The following is a 21,694-nucleotide window of genomic DNA, read 5'->3' as shown; positions in this document are numbered from 1 at the left end:
AATTTGTTGAGATAGTTGACTTATTTTATTGAGGGCTTGTAAAAATATTTGTATAGAAAGAAGTTAAAGATTTGTTTATGTTGTTATAAGACATAATAAAGTTTTATAATTAAAATCAAAGTAAAGATAGAAGATCTTAGCAAATTAAAGAGGGCTACATAACAAGAATTTGACTTGAAGGAAGGTTATTTGGGATTCTGGGTTCTGGTCCATAACTGTTCTCAGAAATATAAAATTTTTATTGTTTAGCACAGAAAATTCATTAGCATTTAGTTTGCCTAGCATTTCTTCCTTGCTTAGGAATTTTTCTACGCTTAGAAGGAGAAATGTAAAAAGACATAATGTTCAAGTCCTTGAAAGATGATGCTTACATTTAACATGCTGATTTTTAAAGTTCAGTCTTCAGCTTTTAGCAGCTTGGCTTCAGCAAAAGAATATCCAGGTAGCTGGTGCAGCTCCAGACCACAGTCTCTGTATAGGATAGAGATGCCTCAGGGACACTACTGGTTTTATTCTGCCATTTAAAGCAGTAAAGGAGTTCACAATGATACAGACTTAGTTGGCAGATTAAGGAACAACTGGGCCGGATGCAGTAGCTCACACCTGTAATCCCAGCACTATGGGAGACTGAGGCAGGAGGATCACCTGAGGTCAGGAGTTCGAGACCAGCCTGACTGATATGGCGAAACAACGTCTCTACTAAAAATACAAAAAATTAGCCAGGCATGGTGGTGGGCGCCTGTAATCCCACCTACTTGGAAGGCTGAGGCAGGAGAATCACTTGAACCCAGGAGGTGGAGGTTGCAGTGGGCTGAGATGGCGCCATTGCACTCCAGCCTGGGCAACAAAGTGAGACTCCATAAAAAAAAAAAAGCAACAACAGAGTTGAAGTAGAGAAGTAAGAATTGGTCACTTTTCCCTTGTCACATATCCAGCGTCAAACTGCTACTTTAACATCATAATTTGAACTCCCTAAAAAAAGACAAACATCCTCAGTGTGAAGAAGCTCCTGAAGTCCTCAGTTACTGGTTCTCAAAATACTTATATGGGTCTGGGATATAATTGTGGAGTGGAATACCCAAGCAATTATGGAAATAACAAATAATCTTAACATGCTACTTTAAAATAAAACAATTAGAAGCTGCTAGCTGCTTTAATTAAATCGTTTCATAAGCTAGTACAGCTGATTTACATTCCTAATGATCTCCTCTCTCACTTGTGAATGAAATATTGCCAAGAACTTTGCAAGAATGTATTTTTTGGCTGAGATGAAATTGCTGAACAGTAGCTCTTTGGGTAGTATAAATAGTAATATTGTTGGGATTATGTGGCATGGGGAACCTTCCTTAGCCATGAGGGAGGGTGTTTTTAAAATGTGTATTTTAAGACGGACCATGAATGTACAGGAATGATTGAACTTCTGTAAAGGTCTTTATGAACAGTCATGAAAGAACAAATGGTACACAGGTTTTTACACTGTAGCTTTTCTGTAGGTCTGGCATCTAAAATGGCCTCAAAAGGGAATGTGGTAAATACATATGGGTACAGGAAACAAGATGCATATTTACTATTTAAAAATTTTACTCAGGAATTTATATCCCAGTGGACTGCCTGAAGAATACTCCTTCTTGACGACGTTTCGAATGACTGGAAGCACTCTCAAAAAGAACTGGAACATTTGGCAGATTCAGGATTCTTCTGGGAAGGAGCAAGTTGGCATAAAGATTAATGGCCAAACACAATCTGTTGTATTTTCATACAAGGGACTGGATGGAAGTCTCCAAACAGCAGCCTTTTCGAATTTGTCCTCCTTGTTTGATTCCCAGTGGCATAAGATCATGATTGGCGTGGAGAGGAGTAGTGCTACTCTTTTTGTTGACTGCAACAGGATTGAATCTTTACCTATAAAGCCAAGAGGCCCAATTGACATTGATGGCTTTGCTGTGCTGGGAAAACTTGCAGATAATCCTCAAGTTTCTGTTCCAGTAAGTATAAAACCACACACTATGGCAGATTAAAGCAAAACTAGATTGGTAAAAATGAACATCTCAAGCATCTTTGATAATCAGCTGAGTGCAGCATGTCCCAGATGGAATTTGGAATGAGAGGAAGTTAAGTAGACAGCTTCTGGTCTTGAGGAGCTTAAAGTTGGAAAGTGTTACACGCCCACCTAGTGCACCCAGAGTCTTTCTGAGGCAACTTAGAAAGAAAGCCATACTGATGTGGCACATATTGTGTACACATAACTAATAAAAATATTCAAAGTAAGGTTGAGGTAGGTGACAGATTCAGTTAGTCAAGAATCCCATGCTTCTTGGAAGCAAAGCACTTTGAAATGAAAGGATTTGGATTGGCAAAAAGAGAGGAGAAAGTACATTATAGCTGAGGGAAACACCATTAAGGGAAAAAGATAATAAGTAGATCACATTCAAAGGCCTAGGGACTCGCTGATTTGGATGATATATGTATATGAAAATGTGTGTGTGTGTGTGTGTGTGTGTAAGAGAGAGAGAGAGGAGGGTGAGACATACTATCTTCAGAGTGGTGAGAGATGAGGTTAGAAAGCCATATGATGTCTGGTCAACAAGAATGAAAGTTATATAGATGCATAATATTGATTTATTTAGAAGTAGGTCTTGCATGACGTATTGTAGAAGTGAAGGATTTTAGAGCTCTGTTCATGATTTTACTGCAGAGATCCCCAGATACAAAGGTAAGGAATTACATGTTGACACAATAATTGTGCCAACTAGTACAAGATAGTTCTATCATTTTGAATTGTTATACTTTGAGCAATGCTTTAAAAGGGTGTTTTATAACATTATGATAGGAATTTAGAAAATATGTCTTAGAGGACAAGTGTTCTTTTGAAGGAAACAAAGGAATTTAGAGCTCAACAAATTAATCTTGAGGCCAACCTCTCTTTCTCTCTCTCTTTCTCTCATACTAGCATGGAGCTGTTAAATTCTAGTCACAAAACCCATATCATGGAGTGTAGCAGGGTGATACAATGATTTCAAATTGTTTCTGTGCATGTCTCCAAAGAAGAAAAGGTTATCAGGGATCTCAGTAATGGAATTGTTCAAATAACTTGTTTTCAGGGGAAGAATTGTGATTAGTGTGAAGGGTAGTGTGAAATTTCTATATTCTGTGATGGACAGGAAGCAATTTGTAACTGCCGTGTTACTGCTCTGGCTTGTAGACTCTTGAGAAAGTATTTCTTCATTTAATGAGTTATCACACCTCAAGTGGCTGAGTTAGAAAGCCGATTGGACTACTGTTATGCCATCTTGAAATTCTGTGCAGCAAGATCTTTGCAATGACACTGGAAAGGTTCTCAGACAACACTGAACTTCTGCAAATAGCTGTTCATTTCTGGGCCATGGGTGAAGGGGAAGATACTTTAGGTTACTTCCTCACTGTTACAAACATCAGTCAAGTATTTTAAACATTTATTTATTTATTCATTGGATTAAAAATACTTGTCTTTATAACACTAACACTAAATTCTGTGAGCTAAGATGCTATTAAATTGTCTTATTGCCAGAGCAGTAAACTAAAGTCTCACTATTACTTCATTATACTATAGCCTTGCCAATAATGTCAGAGCTGACTGTAGATTTTTCTGCCAACTCTATTCTCACATCACAGTGGAGACCAGTTAGTACCAATTACTTTCTATTTTATTCTACCACATGCAGGAGTGTAACCAGAAACCTGGCAGCTGGTTTTACATTCTGATTCTGGTCCACCAAGGAGCTTTTCTAAATCAGTATTCCATAGCCAATGTGAAAAATATTTGAAATCATCGTGTACAAGTGTCTTCCTTCAGACTGAATTCTGACTCCCTTATCAGGAAACACAAAAAAGACTTGAGCCTAACAGCCCATTAACATTCCACATTGGCTGATGATGGTGGAGGTGTGACAGTGACAATGATAGCTAAACTAGATCAAGGTTATAGGCCAAAACAATCCTATCCACATTTAACAACTGGAAGTGACAATGTGAAATTCAAACTTCTCACCAAAATGTATTTCTCAAACTTCATTTTAAGAATTAGAACACTATGTAAGGAAAGCCAACTTACACTTTTTTAAAACATCATCTTAATATGCTTAATATACCAATTCAAAGTTTTTGAAATGCTTTTATTCCCATTAACTTATTTGATTCTTGCAACAACCTTGTAAGATGGAAAGTAGAGATAGCATTATCTCCATTTCTCAGCTGAGGAAGTGAACTCATACAGATCTATTAACTTGTAAGAAATAGTGTTAGGCACAACATTTCTAATCTACCTTATCTTCTGCTATGCCAACTAGCTTTCCTTTGGGAAAAAGAAAAATATATGCAACCACATATTTTTCCTTATAAAGAATCTCATTATTCTTACTTTGAAAGACATTTGTGATTTGCCTTCAGAATTTACTTTGCAGGAAAAACCAAATAAATTTTTTAAAAGTGAGAAGTTTGTACAGTATAAAACATGTCTTCAGACATTAATCCAACTTGCTTATTTACCTAGTAAACTTTCATTGAGTATGTAAATATTGAGCATACAAAGAGAAATAAATCACAGACTTTTTCTTCAGTCTGTTGAGAACAAGGAGTTGAGACAAGTAAACAATCATCACAATATAGCATGATAAGGACCATGATAGTGGCCAGTGCTGCATGCTAAGAAGCACATAGAAAAAAATCTCCTCACTCAGATAAGAGCAGGGAGGCGTGAGAGTGGGGGCCAGGGATGTTTCCTAAGGGATCTGATGTCTGAAAGGAGTCCTGGGGATGAAAACATCATCTAGGAGAAGACAAGGTACAATGTTTCAGACAGATGGACTCTCATTTGGAAATTCCCAGATGGGTCAGTTCTTCCCTTTTCAAGCTTTGTTAGTGTTCCCACGTTGTTCCTCATTTTTGAAAACTGAAGGTAGTCAAACACTCCTAGAAGCCCATAGACAAAGCCTGTGTGTCCATGAGTTGTCCTTAGTCCCTTGTTTTAATTTTATGGCCTATTTTCTTAGAATTCTCACCAGTTTGGTTGAAATCTGAAGTTGCTGACAATTGCTGAAGATGAACAATGACTACCTGTCCCTTAGAAGACTTAGAGAGTGATGGGTAGTGATATGGACATATTCTGAGAGGCAGAAGAACTATACTGATAGATCACCCTTCTCTCAATTTGGAGACGGCAAATATTCAATATTACTATGTTAGAAATTTTAAATGAAAATGAAATAGCATAAAAATACCATAAAAACAATAAGAAAAAGTGTGGTTTTACATTTTCCTTCATGCAATTGCATTCATTCTAATCTTTGACACTCTACATTAATTGAATACTTTTTTTCAGAGTCGAATCTTGCTTTTCTTTAGTAAATAAATCAAAAGCAAAATATCCCTTCTAAAGGGATTATCGGATGTCAAAAAGTAACCCTAGGAACTTCATAATAAAAAATGCAATTGGAAACCACATTTGATAGATCACTGATGCTAAAAGAGTCACTCATATGGTACTTGTTTGCTATTTTCCCCCTGCCTATCCTATCTTTCGTCCCCTTTCCTTTTCTAAGTTGAAAAAGGAAGCCAATTTCAAAGGGTTTTCATAGGCTTGTGATATAGCTGTTCACGTGGTCTACCACTCAAACATCTTCTCATCATTCATGGCTACTTAGTGGGCTCAGAGCATTTTATATTTTTTCCCAATGCACTGCTCTAATACGTTGTTAGTTTGATTTTAAAGCAATAAATCCCATATATTTTATTCTCCTTTGTGCCAATATTTTAGGATGGTGCCATTTATCCCACTGCAAAGCTTGGTTTCCTGGCAGCATACCATAAAAACATGTTATTTTATGACAGATTCTTTATTGTTTGTTGTCAGCATGATAGCCTAGGAGAATTATTTTGTACAGCTCTATTAGAAAACAAAGTTGGCCTTTCTCCCTTTTCAGAGATATATGTTGGGAGTTTGGACTTGTTTGAGGGGTGATTAAAGTTTATGTGGCTTAACAAACATATGATTCAAACCATCCTTCTTTTTACCTGAGCATATTCCAAAGAAGCCAACATGGAACGTGATTAATCGGACAGACTTACTGGTTTAAAAAGTATATTATCAAATGCGTGGCTCTGTGTTTATTTTCACTAGATTCAGAGAAAATGTGAGAGCTGGCAAAACTGTTGTTGGAAAAGCTATATGTACTTTTCTCCATCCACAGAATTGAATCACACTAACTTCCAAATGTAAAAACAATATAAGTTTCATGAATTATAACATGGGAAAAATAAATTATGAGGCTGTGATTAATATTATTTCTGATATTTGAGAATTACTATTGGAAAGTTGTGTTTCTGGTGATTTAGGAAATGCATACTATCTATTATGCATAAAACTATTAAGTCTGCTTATTAAGTTGTTTTTGACAAGTACATCTTTTACAAATCCTCTTTCAGTTGGAAGTAAAAATTAAATTAAAAAGAAAAATGGCAATATTTTCTATACATATCGTTAGGAAATATTTTTATAAAATTTTGATTTGATTAAAACAGTTTTGAGTGCTGTCAGAACAATTTTATTTCATATTTTGGAGATGAAACTCAGCCTGCTGCGTTGTAGACCATATTAACAACCTCAGCTGGATTTTCCACTAGGTGGCAATGAAATGAGGAAACACAGAACTAGAGCTGGTGACACAGCAGAAGCCATGATTGGAAGTAGGGGCTGTGGATAGCTAGAATAAAAACTGAATAATGATCAAACTTTCTTTTAATAGAAAACTAAAAACACTGAATTTTTTTATTGGCCTCAGCTGTGCCCATAGTGTTGCAATAAAAAAAATCAGTGTGCTATTAGATTTTTATTTCTATAAAAATATACATGGACTAAGACCATAAAGAAATCTTTGTTCATGTTAATCTCTGCTTGGTTAGTTTCTTTGGTTCCAGTGTGGTGTCAGTAGAATCATGGGCTTTCAGAGCTGGAGGAAACTTTGCATCTAATCCAAACCTCTCAGTTTATCATGAAGAAACTGGAACCCAGACAGGGGAAGGGAATTGCCACAAATAATGATCAAACCAGAAAGGCAAATACTATCAATTCTTGCTTCACTATATTTCTTATCCATCTCTATATACTCATTCATTAATATTCAGTAACTATTTATTAAACATCTGCTAAGTTATAGGCCTTATTTTAGGTGGTGGTGAAAGCAGAAAAAATTAATGCTCCAATGTCGCTTACATTCTGGGTAAAGAAGACAGACACTGTAAATACATAAGTATATGTGGAGGATGCCAGGTGGTCATAAATGCTATGGGGAAAAATGAAGCAGGATATTGGAGTGCCTTGAGTGAGGGCCTCATGGAGAAGAAAATATTTTGGCAGAAACCTGAAGGAGTTGAGAGAATTAGCATCTGGATATCTGGGGGAGGAGGATTCCAGGAAAAGAGAACAGTGAGTGGAAAAGGGTCTGGTGTAGGTGTGTGATGTCTGAGAACTCCCTGGCAGCCAGTGTGGCTGGAATGAGACTAAGAAAGGAGGTATTGAGGCTGGAGAGGTAACATGATGGAGATGTGGTTGAGAAATTGTGTTAGTACTTTGGCTTTCACACTGTGTGAGATGGGTGGCTACCAGGTGGTTTTGAATAGATAAGCAACATGTTCTCGTCTTTCAAAAGGATCTCCTTGGCTGCTATTTTGATAATATATTGTAGGAGAAGGGAGAGAAGGACATAAGCGTGTAGGAGCAAGGGCTACTTAAGAGCTACTGCAATAATTCAGGCAGAGACAGCCTTGGTTTAGACCAGGGTGGTAGTGGTGGAGGTGATGCAAAGTGATCCAAACCTAATATATTTTGAGGTAAGGAAAACAGGATTTGGAGTATGAGAGAAAAAGAGGAATCAAAGATGACACCATTACTTTTGGCGTGAGTAATTGGAAGTATAGACGTGCCATTTACTGACATGAGAAACGCTGTGGGAAGAGCAGGTGTCAGGGAGAGTATCAGGAGTTAGTTTGGATATTGGAGTTAGTTTGATCGTTACTAGACATCTAGATGAAGTTGGTAAATAGGCAGATATATGCTTTCGGAGTTCAACAGATAGGTCCATCTGGGAATAGAACTCTGGGAATTGTCAACATACATATGGTATTTAAAGTCAGGAAATCACCAAGAGACAAGTGTAATATAGAAGTCCAAGAACTGAGTCCTGAAATATCTCTAAATGAAAACACTTAGAGATTGCTGAGATGAGGAACATTTGTCAAAAGAGATTAAGAAGGAGGGATCTGTAATATAGGAGAGGGCCAGGAGATTGTGGTGCCCTGAAAGTCAAGGGAAAATAGTATTTCAAAAAGGATAGAATAAGAAACTGACTCATATGCTGTAGATAAGTCAAATAGTTGACCATTGGATTTAGAAATCAAAGAGAGTGATCTTGAGAAAAACCCATTGGAGTGTTGGGAGTGAAAGCCCAACTGGAATGGGTTCAAGAGAAAATGAGGAGAAGAATTGGAGACAATAGTTGTAGACATCTTTTTTGAATTTTGTGTAAAGAGGAACAGAGGATGGCAGCTGAAGCGGTATGTAAAATGTGGGGAGGATTTTTCTTTTTATCTGACAGATAACTTAGGATGCCTCATCATAGTTCAGAGTGTAACACTTCTTGTTGCTTTACTGCGGTAGCCTCCTTCTGCCTCAAAGGATTAGGCATTTATGACCAAATGAATTTCCTCGAAATGCCCTCTAAATCAAGGAAGCTTTCCCCATCCTTATCTTTTGCAAAAAAAGTCTTTCAACGACAATTTAATAATAATATACCAAATAATATTTAAATTCCTTAGCCCTGAAGTCAAGGTGAAAAAAAAATCGGATGCCTACTCTGCCCCAGCAAATTTGGTCTCTTCTCTATATACCACTTCCTACCCTTGGGACTTGTTGTTGTAACCCCTCTATGTAAACCCTAATCTTTACCCTCCGTGTCTCTGCTTATAATAACAGAAGTGGGGCTTCAGGGACCCACCCATATATGTGCATGCACATATATGCGCGTGTTATATAATCCCTTCATTGATGACCTGAGCCAGAAACATATTTCTGTCATCTCCACTGCTATAGTATTTATCATCAAAACATTTTCTGCTTAGATACTGCCTTATATGGTAGACATTTTTGTGTCTTTCACGGTGTCTATCCCAAAGCACATGAATGTGTTATATGAAAATATGTTGAATAAATACATGAGCACGTCTCTGGTCTGCTAACTCCAAGTTTACTGCTTTCTCCTTTCACCATTCTGCTGTAGCCTTTGGTACAGTATTGCGTTAAATATGAGTGCTGCCTACATCCCTAGCACTATGTCTGGAACAGCCGGGTTTAGTCTACATAGAATTAGGAAATTTTCTAATTTTGAGGCAGCTCAGAGCCTCCTGCTCAGTAATCAGGAAGCTTCACTTGCTGGAGGTCTTTTATGATGGTATAAACTAACATTTGGTCATAAACTGAAAGGAAAGATGAGATCTGAGGATTCAAGTATTCTTTTAAATCTTTGTTGTCACTGAAGACAAAAGCTTAATGAAACATCTGTCCTATTAAAGAGCTAGTTTTTTGGTGTTTTATAGTTGTGAAATTTAATCATAATTCAGTTTGCAAAAATCAAACCTTGTGCCAATCTCATTAACACTGAGCCAAATTTCATAGTCATTAACATTCTCTCTCAGGAGGAAAAGATAGTTGTCTGCAGTTAGTTTTTGTTTAGTTCTTATGAAGGACTTAAATACCTTATTAATCTTTCTTAACAACCTGGCAAAATAAGTAGAAATCGTTAACCTTGGTAAAAGAATAGAGAGTTGGGGCCAAAATTCCTTGCTTAAATGTATTGTCAGCTGGGCATTACTGTAACCTTGAGGATTGAATTATACCTTTACATTGTCCTATAGAAAATAATTGAATAGGCCAGATTCGGTGGCTCACACCTATAATCCCAGAACTTTGGGAGGCCGAGGCGGGCGGATCAAGATGTCAAGAGATCGAGACCATCCTGGCCAACATGGTGAAATCCCGTCTCTACTAAATATACAAAAATTAGCTGGGTGTGGTGGTGGGCGCCTGTTGTCCCAGCTACTCGGGAGGCTGAGGCAGGAGAATCGCCTGAACCCAGGAGGTGGAGGCTGCAGTGAGCCAAGATTGTGCTACTGCACTCCAGCCTGGCAACAGAGCGAGACTTCATCTAAAAAAAATAAAAAAGAAAGAAAGAAAGAAAAGAAAATAATTGAATAATCCTAAATCTGGGCAGATGTGAGGAACCTTACATTCACACACTACTCAGTTCTCCTTGAGACAATGGAGAAATATTTTATGTTGAGAAGGATGGCTTTTGCTAGGGCATTTTATATTCTGTTTAGTAGATTTAAAACAAACTTATTTATTTATTTACTTGTATTTTTCTTGTCTTGCAAATTATAAACCCAGTGTGGAGAGGGGAATATCTTTGGTTTCACCAGAATGTTTCCTTAGTGTTTGGCTTCTATTGGGACATCACAAATGTTGACTAAAGGACTAAATTAGTTGTAAACATCACTGTACTCACACCAGCTAAAAGGACTAAATTATTTTTCACATATACTTTGTCAGTGAGTATTCAAAGAGAAGAATGATTCCAGGTATGAAAATGAGAAATGTGTGAAAATCAGCATTTTACATGTATAACGCAAGTGACTTTTACCAAGGCACTCTGCCAATCTTCCTTCAAAATAATCAGCATGCAAATTGGAATTCATATTTCACGCCAAAAAACGGTTGTTGTATAGATGATTATTAGCGTGTAGGTGATGTTTATGTGGATGCGCAGATGTGTTCAGAAACTCTTGATCTATGTGGCACTCTGAACAACCCAGCCTGTATTCACAGATGAATTACATTTCATTCCCCCATTATCCTGTGCCACAATTGCAGCTTGCATATTTAAACAGGTGTACCAATTTATCCAGAGAGAATTACATATTTGAGAAAACAGTTTAATGAATTACTTCACATTTGCAATAAGTAACTTTAATGAACTATTGAAACAAAAGATATAGGTTTTCTGGTTAGCCAAAACTTCCTTTTGTTAAACTTTCCCTTCCTCTGTGGGTAGGAAGGAAAGACTTCATTCTTCATTGTCTCTCCAATTTTGATCTTCTGTCCAGTGATCTCAACTGTGGATGATTCCAAAACAGTGAAAAAAATTATGTAATTTCCCATTCTAGGTTTAGGAACTCTAGAATCCATTTGGCAGGTGGGATGACATGGAAATCTCTATTGCATGAAAGAAAAGAAGTAATGCTTAGATCTAGGACCTGGATGCTTACCCAGACATTTGCATAACATCAATGACAAAGAAATATGGATCCAATTTGAAATGCCTAGCCAGAAAGCTCCTTAATTAAGAGATACCAGCATGGTTTATGGCTATAGGCTTCCTATGGGATATGACATTTTAATTTTTTTTGCATTGTCACCTGAGGATCTTTTCAGATTCAGACCTGGCAACATTTTCCTTGCTCTGTTTGTTTCCTGCTACCCTCTTTTTTATCCTGTAACACCTGCTAACAATGTAAGAAGTTGTCAGAACACATTTGGATTTCAAGTGTCTAGAAAGTTACATCTTTTCAACCAATGAATAAGATTATATAAAATTAAATATTTTATATCTTTTTCTCCTGAGTCTTATATTTCCTTCTCACTACCTTCATCTTCAGTCCTTACATTTCCATTTTAAGCTGTGACCACTCCACGGAGAATATCTTCTCCAGTGTGCAAATTTTTTCCAAGACTAGATTTTCTTTCTTCTACTTGTCCTTCTGATTGCCACTTTTTTTTTCTGTCTCTAATCTCCCATCTAAAATCTTACAGCATATATTCCCTGTAGAGTTCAATAGCCCTGGGTTTCAACCCAGACTCTGACACTTATTGGTTTGTGACTTGGACCGTTTCTGTTCTCTCTGAACCTCATTTTAGTAGGTTCTACATCTTGAGATTGTCATCAGAACAGAAATAGAAAGTCAGTGCTGGTGGTCTGTTTCCAGGCTAGGGGTATGCTGAAATAATTCAAAGCTAAAGACATCTATACCTAATAATCAGAGAAACTTGTGAAAGCTTCCAACCCATTTCCATTAGAAAACTTGTATTCAAGGAAAAGCAAGAGTGCTGGTCCAGTGTGCTCAAGCAGTTCAAGTTGATTTCCAATTATTTAACAATTAGACGCAACTCATCTCTCTCTTGAATGACCAGCTTCAGTCGTCCAAAAAACCTTACCTGACTGTCTACTACCTTTCTCCAGTTTGAACTTCAATGGATGCTGATCCATTGTGACCCCCTGCGGCCCAGGAGAGAAACTTGCCATGAGCTGCCAGCCAGAATAACGGTGAGTCCCTGACTACCTGCAAAGGCCACTTCTACCCAGCTCAACCCTCTCCACCTCACCACTTTCCCATCTTGCCACCTCCCCAGCACCCCTCCTCCCCACTCTCTTTCGCTAAGAGAGCCTGTGCTTTGCTGTACTGACTAGAGAAATATTAGGGAAGTACACTTCATACTTTCGACCTGGCGAGTAGAAACCACCTGCAGCCTGGCAGGTAGAAACCACCTGCGGGTGTGTGGTTGTCCCTTTGGTAGCTTATGGACCCTCCTCCCTTACTCTCAAACATGTCCAAGAACACTTGAGTTCTACTGGCCAGCACTGGTACAGGCCACCCGGGAAGTCTCCGAGGACAGCCAGAAGCTGCACTGGGGTGGATGGGATGGAGGCAGAGCTGCGTGCTCAGGCCTCGCCTGTGCGGCGGCAGGGAAGGGGTTAAGGGCGACTGTTGTCATTCTATCCGTCCTCCCCTGCCCCCTAGCTCTCCTCCAATCCCAGGACCCTCTCCGGGGCCATTCATAAACAGGGGGAGCGCGCGCCTCCCGGGCCTGGACGCTTTGGCAACCGCTACTCCCGGGGGTGCTTTTTCTGCAGGGACGAAGTGCCACCTATGCTAGTGGCGGGTCTGGAAGCCTAGAGGGGAAGCAGGCTGCAGAGCCGGGCCAAGGGATTAGCGGCGGGCGGCGGGCATGGCCTGGACTGCGCGGGACCGCGGGGCCCTGGGGCTGCTGCTCTTGGGGCTCTGCTTGTGCGCGGCTCAAGTAAGTTGCGATCGAGTTTGAGGGGTGCTTTTCTCACTTTCTCCCCATCTTTTCTTCTCCAGCCCAGCCAGACCACCGACGAGGTAAGTTGGGGGCAGGGAGTGTTTGCATTTTTCAAGCGCACACGAGGACAGGTGGGGGCGCAGCGGTCGAGGGAGCTGTGAGAAAGGCGCGGAGCATCCCCAGGGCTCTCAGAGCCGCGCTTCCTCCAGCCTCGAGCACCTGCCGCGAGTCCTATCGAAGTCCAGAGCCCTAGATGACCCCTTGGTCTAGGAAGGGGGGCTCCTCCCCAATCTGGGTCCTCCCTACTGCAGGCTCTGGGGCTGAAGGTAATAGGTGACTCGAGACCGAGGTTTAATTCTTAGCCTGTTATTGCTTCTTACTTCCCGCACCTCACCCCCTCCCCCGCCCCACCTCCTGGTCACTGTCAACAGCAGGCCTTGCTGGAAAAGGCGGGAATCCAGGCACGCTCCCTCTCCCGCTCCTCCAGCCCGCGGTAGCTGCACTAACCCCGAGTCCAGCTAGCGGTGCTGGCGGCTCCGGGACGGAACTTGGCGGCCCTGGCTCCCATCAGCATTTCAGCAGTTTCCCAAAGGCTCCAGCGCCTCCCGCCTCCTGCGCGAGGGAGGACCCGGCGGGGGCGCATAAGCCCAGCTGAGGTTTGAGGTTTCACTTACAAAGACCCCATTGTAACCTGTTTGGTCGTTGGAGTTTAGAAAAACAAAGTTTTCCTTGATGAAAGAGTCTCTTCTTTTTCTTTTTTTAATTCAGAAGGGTAAAAACAGCCCCACATTCCCTAAGCAACACGTTTATACTATTTCAGACGCCAGCATTCCCTCTAGCACCATCAAAACGCAGCTGTTTGCAAGCGATAAAAGGGGTCACGCCCCAGGGTCAGTCTGAAATTTGGTGTAATTTTGAAGTGAGATGCAAAGACCTAATTCAAGGGACTGAGGGAGTGTCACTGCAGGTAAAACTGAAATGAGGCCAGGCACTGGTCTCAAGGCTGCCCTGCCCTACTCCTCCCAAATCTTTTCCTCAAGTGTACGCCCCACCTCCCCATTCTACTGGACAAAGATCCTGGTGTGGAGTCTCTGTTCTTGGCTGTTCCATTCTGGCCAAAACACTGACCTGCAATGACTGATAAATCGAGGTATCGAATGAGCCCCATTTTCATTTTTGAATCCTTTTGAGGATACAAAGGCGTTAGACCCTTCCTTTTCCACAACTCCTCCTGGGTTTAATGCACTCTGCAGAGGTGAGAACCAGTGAAGCCTCCCCCAACCTTGGGGGCGTCAATCCTGCTCTAGCCCCACAGTTTAGCTCATTAGAATATGGCGGAGACCAAAGCTGCGCTTGCTTGGAGGTCTGAGACATTTTTGCGTTGGGTTGCAAAACCCGGCCTCCTCTGGAAGGTAACTTTTACCCCACGGAGGCGGGGGCTTCAGGGCACCGCGCTCAGTTGCTCCCTGTTGCCCGATGTGCTCCACTAACCTATGTCTGCTATTTTTGCCAGAGAGGTCCCCCGGGTGAGCAGGGTCCTCCCGGGCCTCCGGGCCCCCCTGGAGTTCCAGGCATCGATGGCATCGACGTAAGTTTCTATCTCCAGGCCACCTCTGTTCCCCAGTCCTGCCCTTTCCTATTCTTTTCCCAGGGCTCCTGTGGGTTTTTTTTTTTTTTTTAGAGAGGACCAGGGTCTCCCCTTCCTGCCACCCCACTTAAAGGCAGGATCAGACATGGGCGAGAGTTGGGGGTAGGATCCTAGGAACCCGGGGATTTTTGGAGGGAGAGGTGTCTCTGTTGTCCCTGTTGGTCATGAACCTCCACGTTTGACCCTTACACCATCCCCATCTGTGAAGTGAGCTCTCCTGGGATTGTCCCAGTGGGGTCCTCAGCCTATCCCGCTCATAGACTGCTCTCTCTTTTTCTCCTACCCCTCCAGGGTGACCGAGGTCCTAAGGGCCCCCCGGGCCCCCCGGTAAGTTGATTGGAGCATATGGCACTCCACTTCCTTCCTTTAGACGTGTTTTGCAGCCCCCTGTTTCTGAAGGGTCTCAACTTTGCACCTTTTTCTCTCCTGCCCCCGCACCCTTCTCCCCCTGCTCAGGGTCCTGCAGGTGAACCGGGAAAGCCAGGAGCTCCAGGCAAGCCTGGCACACCTGGCGCTGATGTGAGTAGGCGAGTGCTGGGAGGGCGCCCAGCCTGGGGTGTGTGGTGGGTACGCGTAAGTGTGTGTTTTGGGGGGGGGAGGGAGAGAGAGAAAGAGAGAGAGAGAGAACGCGCTGTGGCTCTAAACTTGGCCTCCTGCCAGCGCCTGATTGATCGTGGAACTGGCAGCTTTTGCAAAAGGACTTGTGAAGGTGAGGATACCTCTCTCTAGGAGGCGTTGGCATTTCCTCCTCCTAGAAAACAGCAGCGGGTACTGGCTTCCTGTCTCTAACCGTGACCTCACAGTGCACGCTGTGAACTCTCAGCCCCACTGGGGCCAGAGGGGGTACGGATGGCAGTAGATTGTACTGGCTTCGGCTTACCTGCTGTGAGCCCACTGGCAGGCTCCTGGAAGCTAGCCTTCGCCCTTGCTCTTTCACCGGCACTCCCTGCATTAATTTAGAAAAAGATCCTGCAGGTAGGCAAAGGGCCAGAGCACTCCTAAATCCCAAGGAATGTGAAAAAGAAAGATGCACTTGAAGTGAGTGGGGATGTGCGGGGAATTTAGAAATTCAAAACTAGATTTTCGTCTTTCCATGGAGTTTTTCTGGCTGGCATTACTGGCAGAAATGAGCTGGCTGGGACTGTATGAAGATTGAGAACCAGCAGGCTTTCTCCAGTTTACCCACATCTCCATCAAATGCTGACTTATATGGTAAACCTAACACTAAATAATACTTCTTCAGAGTAAAATGACTTCAGGATTCTCAGCTTCTCCTCTTTCCATGCATTCTAACAATATGTAATAAGGACCCACTACAGACCAGTCCTTGACTTTGTCCCTGGAATATGAAGTGAAGTAAGAAATGGCGTCTGTTCTTAGCATACCATGGTGCATCACTCAAGTTACTCTTCAAGTTACCACTTTATGTGTTTTCCAAAAACTAAAGACTTTTCTAAATGAAAGAAAGCACTCAAAAACCTATAATTATGATTTCCAAGAATTTTTGACTACAGTTTAAGACATATCCTTCATTTTGAAAGAAAAATAAATAACTGGATTTTTACTGTTATTAAGGTGTGCTTTCTTTGTCAGGATTCCCATAATGAATGTGTTTGTTTATACTGTGTCTATACTATTTAGCGTTTTTGTATGTGTGTGTGTGTGTGTGTGTGTTTTTTTTTTTTTTTTTTTTGAGACGAAGTTTCGCTCTTGTTGCCCAGGCTGGAGTGCAATGGCACGATCTCGGCTCACTGCAACCTCTGCCTCCCGGGTTCAAGCGATTCTCCTGCCTCAGCCTCCAGCTTCCTGAGTAGCTGGGATTACAGGTGCCCTCCACCATGCCCTGCTAAGTTTTGTATTTTTAGTAGAGATGGGGTTTCACCCATAGTATTTTAGGAAATAGATCTTGGTTTACATTTCAAAGCCCCTAGTTTGAACTTTCTGTGTATGCAAATTAGCAGTACAGGAGGCACCTAAGGACTAATATTTAGATAGTAAAAACTGAATCTCAAACAAGCGTTTGTATTAATGTAATATGAACTGAAATAATATAACTTGTTGGCAATCAAACTCTTTGGAACATCTATAATTACTCGAAATTGTCATACCATAATAAAAAGAGTCTGACAAATGCAAGGCTACTGAACAAACTGGTAGCCTCATGTAGCTTGAATTTATTTCTATATTCCTTTGAAATTTCAATCAGCCTTTAGTTTTGGATGAAAAGAAAATTTCTGACTAAATTAAAAAAATTATTTTGGTAAATAAAATATTTATTTTGTATTTCAAAAATTTATTTTGGTAATTGAAGCGTAAATGGGTCATCTGAATCCTTGTCTTGCTATTAATTAAACGGCAATATAATGTCAGACAGAAAGCTAGACTTATCTGTCCCCCAATTTAATAGTGCTTTTGTAGCTTACTCAACAAATTCTTCTCTTTACCTTATACCATGGTGTCATAAAGACAATCCTTGATTTTGCTTATAAAGTAATTTCCCCACTCTAACAGAAATTTTGGATAAACAAATGAAAGTGCTTTGAAATTTTTAGAAGTACAACATAGAAAGCAATTTCAAGTAAATTTTTCTTTGTCTATATTTGCAGACCCACAGTGCAGCATAAACCAGATTTCAAATATTAAAAGACATAAAAGATTAAGCTGCCTTAAATTATTGAACTTTGACCTCAAGGAAAAAATGATGAGCACATTTAGTCTGCTGAGACAGGAGAGGAAAGCAAAAGAGAAAGATAGGAAAGGGGAGAAAAAAGGAAATCCCTGTATCTGCCAGTATTTTAGGCATTTTCTAGATCTTGGGGAAAAATTAACTATACTATTTGCATTTACACAGAACTTTTTCCTCAAGCACTGCCACAAACATTTCTTTTAACCAACAATAACCTGGAAAGTAGATTAGTCTAATATTACTTTCCATAAATAAGGAAACAATAATTATGAAGACAAGTGGTTTCCCCAGAGAGCTATTTAGTAGCTAAGATAACAAAATAGTCCAGATTTCTTGATTTTTAGACTCCCCAGGCAATTCTGCCTCATGCGAATACAAGTGACGATCTTAATAGATGAGAGAGAATAGCGAGAACAGAGAGAAAAAGTGATAGTGAATTTTTAGTACCTAAGTCACCGATCAAGAAGAATGATATGGATAATAACAGCCATTTGTAATAGATATTTTATAATTACTTATAAATATTGGTTTGTTTTATATTCCCTGACTTTTGAATTTAAGCCACATGAGGCATCTGGAACTATAAAGTTTTCTTATTCCACTCTTTGACTGATTTGACATTAAAAAAATCTTTTATTCTAAATTGAGAATGGATATCTTTGAGAATAATGAAATGCAGTAACTGGGTCAGAATTTGCTGTTTGTTTGTCCTTGGCCATAGGGGAGCTAAGTAAGTAGGAGAGCTTCAACAGTCCTTTCTTGGTAGATGAACCTGAGTGTGCTGGTAGGACCTTAAACCTCGAATCATTTCGTCTTCTGCTCTTTGGGTCATTACAAGGCTTATTTTTTGATAATGTTAAAAAATGGTTAATTGGATGATGGTTGAAAGAATCAGAAAGGAACCCTGTTCAGTGTTCATTGAATGGATTTTTGGCAGAAAATGTAAATGAGTCATAGCAGTCATGCTTGTAGAAGTAAGCCTTGAGTCCTACCAGCTGAGCTGTCAGAATACTGGAAGGAAATCTCCATTGAGGACTGGTTTTCTCTGCCAAAGAGTAACATGAAGTTCAGAACACAGTCAGCTTCAATGTTATAATGTATAGAAGTTTGTCTGTATGAATATTCATATGAAGGCACTTTTTTCTGCTACTGGTAATGTTTTCTTCTTTTATTTCTTTGAAATAAGAATTAGGAGGTCTTATTGCAAACTGGATTTTGAAAATTATGTATGTATTATGTGTGTGGTCTGTATATTTCAACTCAAATCTGCCCTTTTTTCAGGTTAAGTTGATTTTTTTTTTGGCTTATGGACATGTAAAATTAGATAAGACAGAACTTGGTCCTAACCTTAGGACAACTGTGCTGTTCTCAGCAATTATATTAATAGAGATATTTTTATATGTACTATTTGTTGTGACATGCTCAGAGAGACCTTTAAAAACAGTATTTTATTCTTTCTTATAACACCCATATGAGATAAGCAGAAGAGGAATTAGAATAAAGTATAAGAATTATAGCTAAACTGTGATAATTTTTACAGGCAGAGGTTAGGTGCTTTGTATTTTCTGAATGTATACAACTATTATCTGTGGCAGATGCTTTATAACTAGAATTGTGAGTTATTAAGAAATTATTCTAAAAGATCAGTGTAGGTGCAAATATTCAGGCATTGAAGAAATGTGATGAGGATGAGAAATACAGTGCTGTGGTTAATACCTAGATTTGGTTTGTTTGTTTGTAGGACCTTTTCTCAATGAGGAACAGCATCTAGAACACTGTGCAGTTAGGGACCTTGCCCATGATTCCACAGCTGCTAAGTAGTAGGATCAGGATTTGAGCTGAATATAAAGATGTTGTGGAGGAACAAGTGTAATATCCTGCCAACTGGAAGGCTTCCTTAAACTTATTGTATGCAGTAATCACATCTTGAGTGGTGAGATGCCAGGGCAACATGTTAGGACTGTAATGGACATGTGACTCTTGTCCTCATGGAGCTTATGGTTTTCTGCATAGTTATTTCATAACAGGTGTTACTGTAACATCTGACACCAGAATCCATTTTCAACTTAATTCAAAGAACTTTCCAGTGATTGACATAATTTAGCATGTCTTATGGAGGATATTTTTAATATGAAGTAACCCAAAAACAGCTTCCAGGTTATCCAACTATTTACTTGGTTCTGCTTTATAGTTACTGTCCTCCAATCTTGTCAGTTATTCCAGTCACAGGTTGAAGAGTGTTAGTTGACTGTGTGTATGAAAATTGAACAGAATTGGTCTGGGAGGGTTTATGCATTAAGTGAGAATTAGAGGATCAGTTAGTTAAATATGCCCAGAGGTTTATAAAATTTACATGCCATATGTGCATCCAGAGAGTGCTCCTGGATGTATAGTTTGTTTGTGAAATGCCAAAGCAAACATTTCATTACCATAGGTGCTTAGCAACTAATCATGTTGAGGTTTGTTCCCAAATTACGGTGTTGTAATTAGACTAGGGCTATTGAAAATCAAAGGCAGTCTGTCAAAAGTTCTTTTGTGTGTGTTTAATATTTTTCTTCTTTGGTAAATTTCCAGTAATTAACATTTTCAACTCACTTTTTTCTATTTGATTCACTCTGTGACATTGTTAGGAAAATTAATTAAGGTAGAGAAATGTAAAAATGGTGGCCACTGAACTAGTTTTCTATATGAATTATGTGAAGGAATTTTATGGATGTTTATTCAGACCATGACAGACTAAATGTGAATTTTGGTGATCCATTTTTAAGTAGGGCTTTCATATTTTTCAAGAGATCCCTCTGTCAATTAATATTGTTTGGGTCTTCTTCAAAATCTTGATAATAGAAAGGGTTTATAAGATACTTATATAGGCATGTATGTATATGCACACACATATATATCATATTTATCTTTAGGAAGGTATAATTTCAAGATTACATTGTAAATGACAGCATCTGAAAGTGTCAAAGAGCAAAGAAAAAAATTAAAAATAGAAATGTATCTTTACCAAATATGGAAATTCTTGTATATATGTGATATTATCATTCTTTAATACGTATTTTATATTGAGGATGATGATAAAGTAAGTAGTAGTAGGGAAAATGAGAACGTTTAGAATATGTATTTAATAACTGCTTTAGTATTAAATATGATAATTATAAATGTGGTTTATAATAATAGGCTTAAATTTTACATACCGAGTGGCATACATGAACATATATACTTAATCATAGCTATTTTTACTAAGAAAAATAATGTAGAAACATGCATGCTTTCAAATGTTTCTACTTTAAGAATTAATATTCTTTGATAAGCAATTGTCATTGCTAGAAGATGGCTAGGGGGCTGTTAGTGGCTATAAGGCAATAATGAGATTGTGTTTAATTCTTATTGAGGAAATATTTTATTGACTTTCAAGACATTGTTGTCATGTAGAAAGAGATTATTGTCCTGTAGAGAGATACATAGTATTTTTGTTTCATAAATGAAGTAAAGGAGGTAAATAAACCTGAGTAAATGGCAGAACCAAGACCCACCAGTCTTAGCTATTACAACATTGTAATTGCTATGTTGCATTTTTTTTCCAAAGCAGAGACAAAAAACACTGAATTATTGAACCCTGTGATAAACAATGCAGTTAGCAGGAAGTTAGGAGTATGATACAACTTATCAAGAAGAAATAACCACAACAGGCAGATCTTATGTTAATCTTTACTTTTGAGTAAGACTATAGTAAGGTATTTCTTTATAAATATTTGCATCATACTTATGTAACCATCCTGTAGATGATTAATAAATAAAATGAAAGTTTTCTACTTAGTGGTTTGCCTAAGGATGTTATGATAGTTCTAACATCATTGTCTTGCTCTGTTAGGGATTAACAGGACCTGATGGATCCCCTGGCTCCGTTGGGCCAAAGGGACAAAAAGTAAGTTAGCCATCTGGCATTAATTGCTAGTACGAAAATGCTGAAGTATAATTTTATTGTAGTGTTTGCAAGCCAACTAACATTAAGTTATGAAGCATCTAAAATGCACTCGTTCAACTAAAATTGTGTTTAAAAACACCATGATGTGGAATACTATGCAGCCATAAAAAGGAACAAGATCATGTCCTTTGCAGGGACGTGGATGGAGCTGGAAGCCATTATTTTCAGCAAACTAACGCAGGAACAGAAAACCAAATACTGCATGTT

The 21,694-nt window shown here is 39.4% G+C and overlaps 1 protein-coding gene across 3 annotated transcripts in view; it reads left to right on the top strand.

The window, feature by feature from the left end:
- COL9A1 (collagen type IX alpha 1 chain) overlaps positions 1 to 21,694 on the top strand; it is a 198,958-nt gene that overhangs the window by 118,913 nt on the left and 58,351 nt on the right. Inside the window, exons 9-15 of one of the 3 annotated variants that reach the window (XM_055113856.2) lie at positions 1,589 to 1,985; positions 12,324 to 12,407; positions 13,225 to 13,245; positions 14,679 to 14,753; positions 15,105 to 15,140; positions 15,270 to 15,332; positions 21,374 to 21,427. In XM_055113856.2, coding sequence (XP_054969831.2) covers positions 1,589 to 1,985; positions 12,324 to 12,407; positions 13,225 to 13,245; positions 14,679 to 14,753; positions 15,105 to 15,140; positions 15,270 to 15,332; positions 21,374 to 21,427 — 730 coding nt within the window. Of the gene's footprint in view, positions 1 to 1,588; positions 1,986 to 12,323; positions 12,408 to 12,847; positions 13,163 to 13,224; positions 13,246 to 14,678; positions 14,754 to 15,104; positions 15,141 to 15,269; positions 15,333 to 16,534; positions 16,868 to 21,373; positions 21,428 to 21,694 lie in introns of those variants that run through there. The other 2 variants (XM_055113857.2, XM_057302539.2) reach the window with 2 other exon arrangements.

This window comes from Pan paniscus, chromosome 5 (assembly GCF_029289425.2).
Source record: "Pan paniscus chromosome 5, NHGRI_mPanPan1-v2.0_pri, whole genome shotgun sequence".
NCBI classification, from domain to species: domain Eukaryota; kingdom Metazoa; phylum Chordata; class Mammalia; order Primates; family Hominidae; genus Pan; species Pan paniscus.
This window is presented reverse-complemented; position numbering and strand designations above follow the sequence as displayed.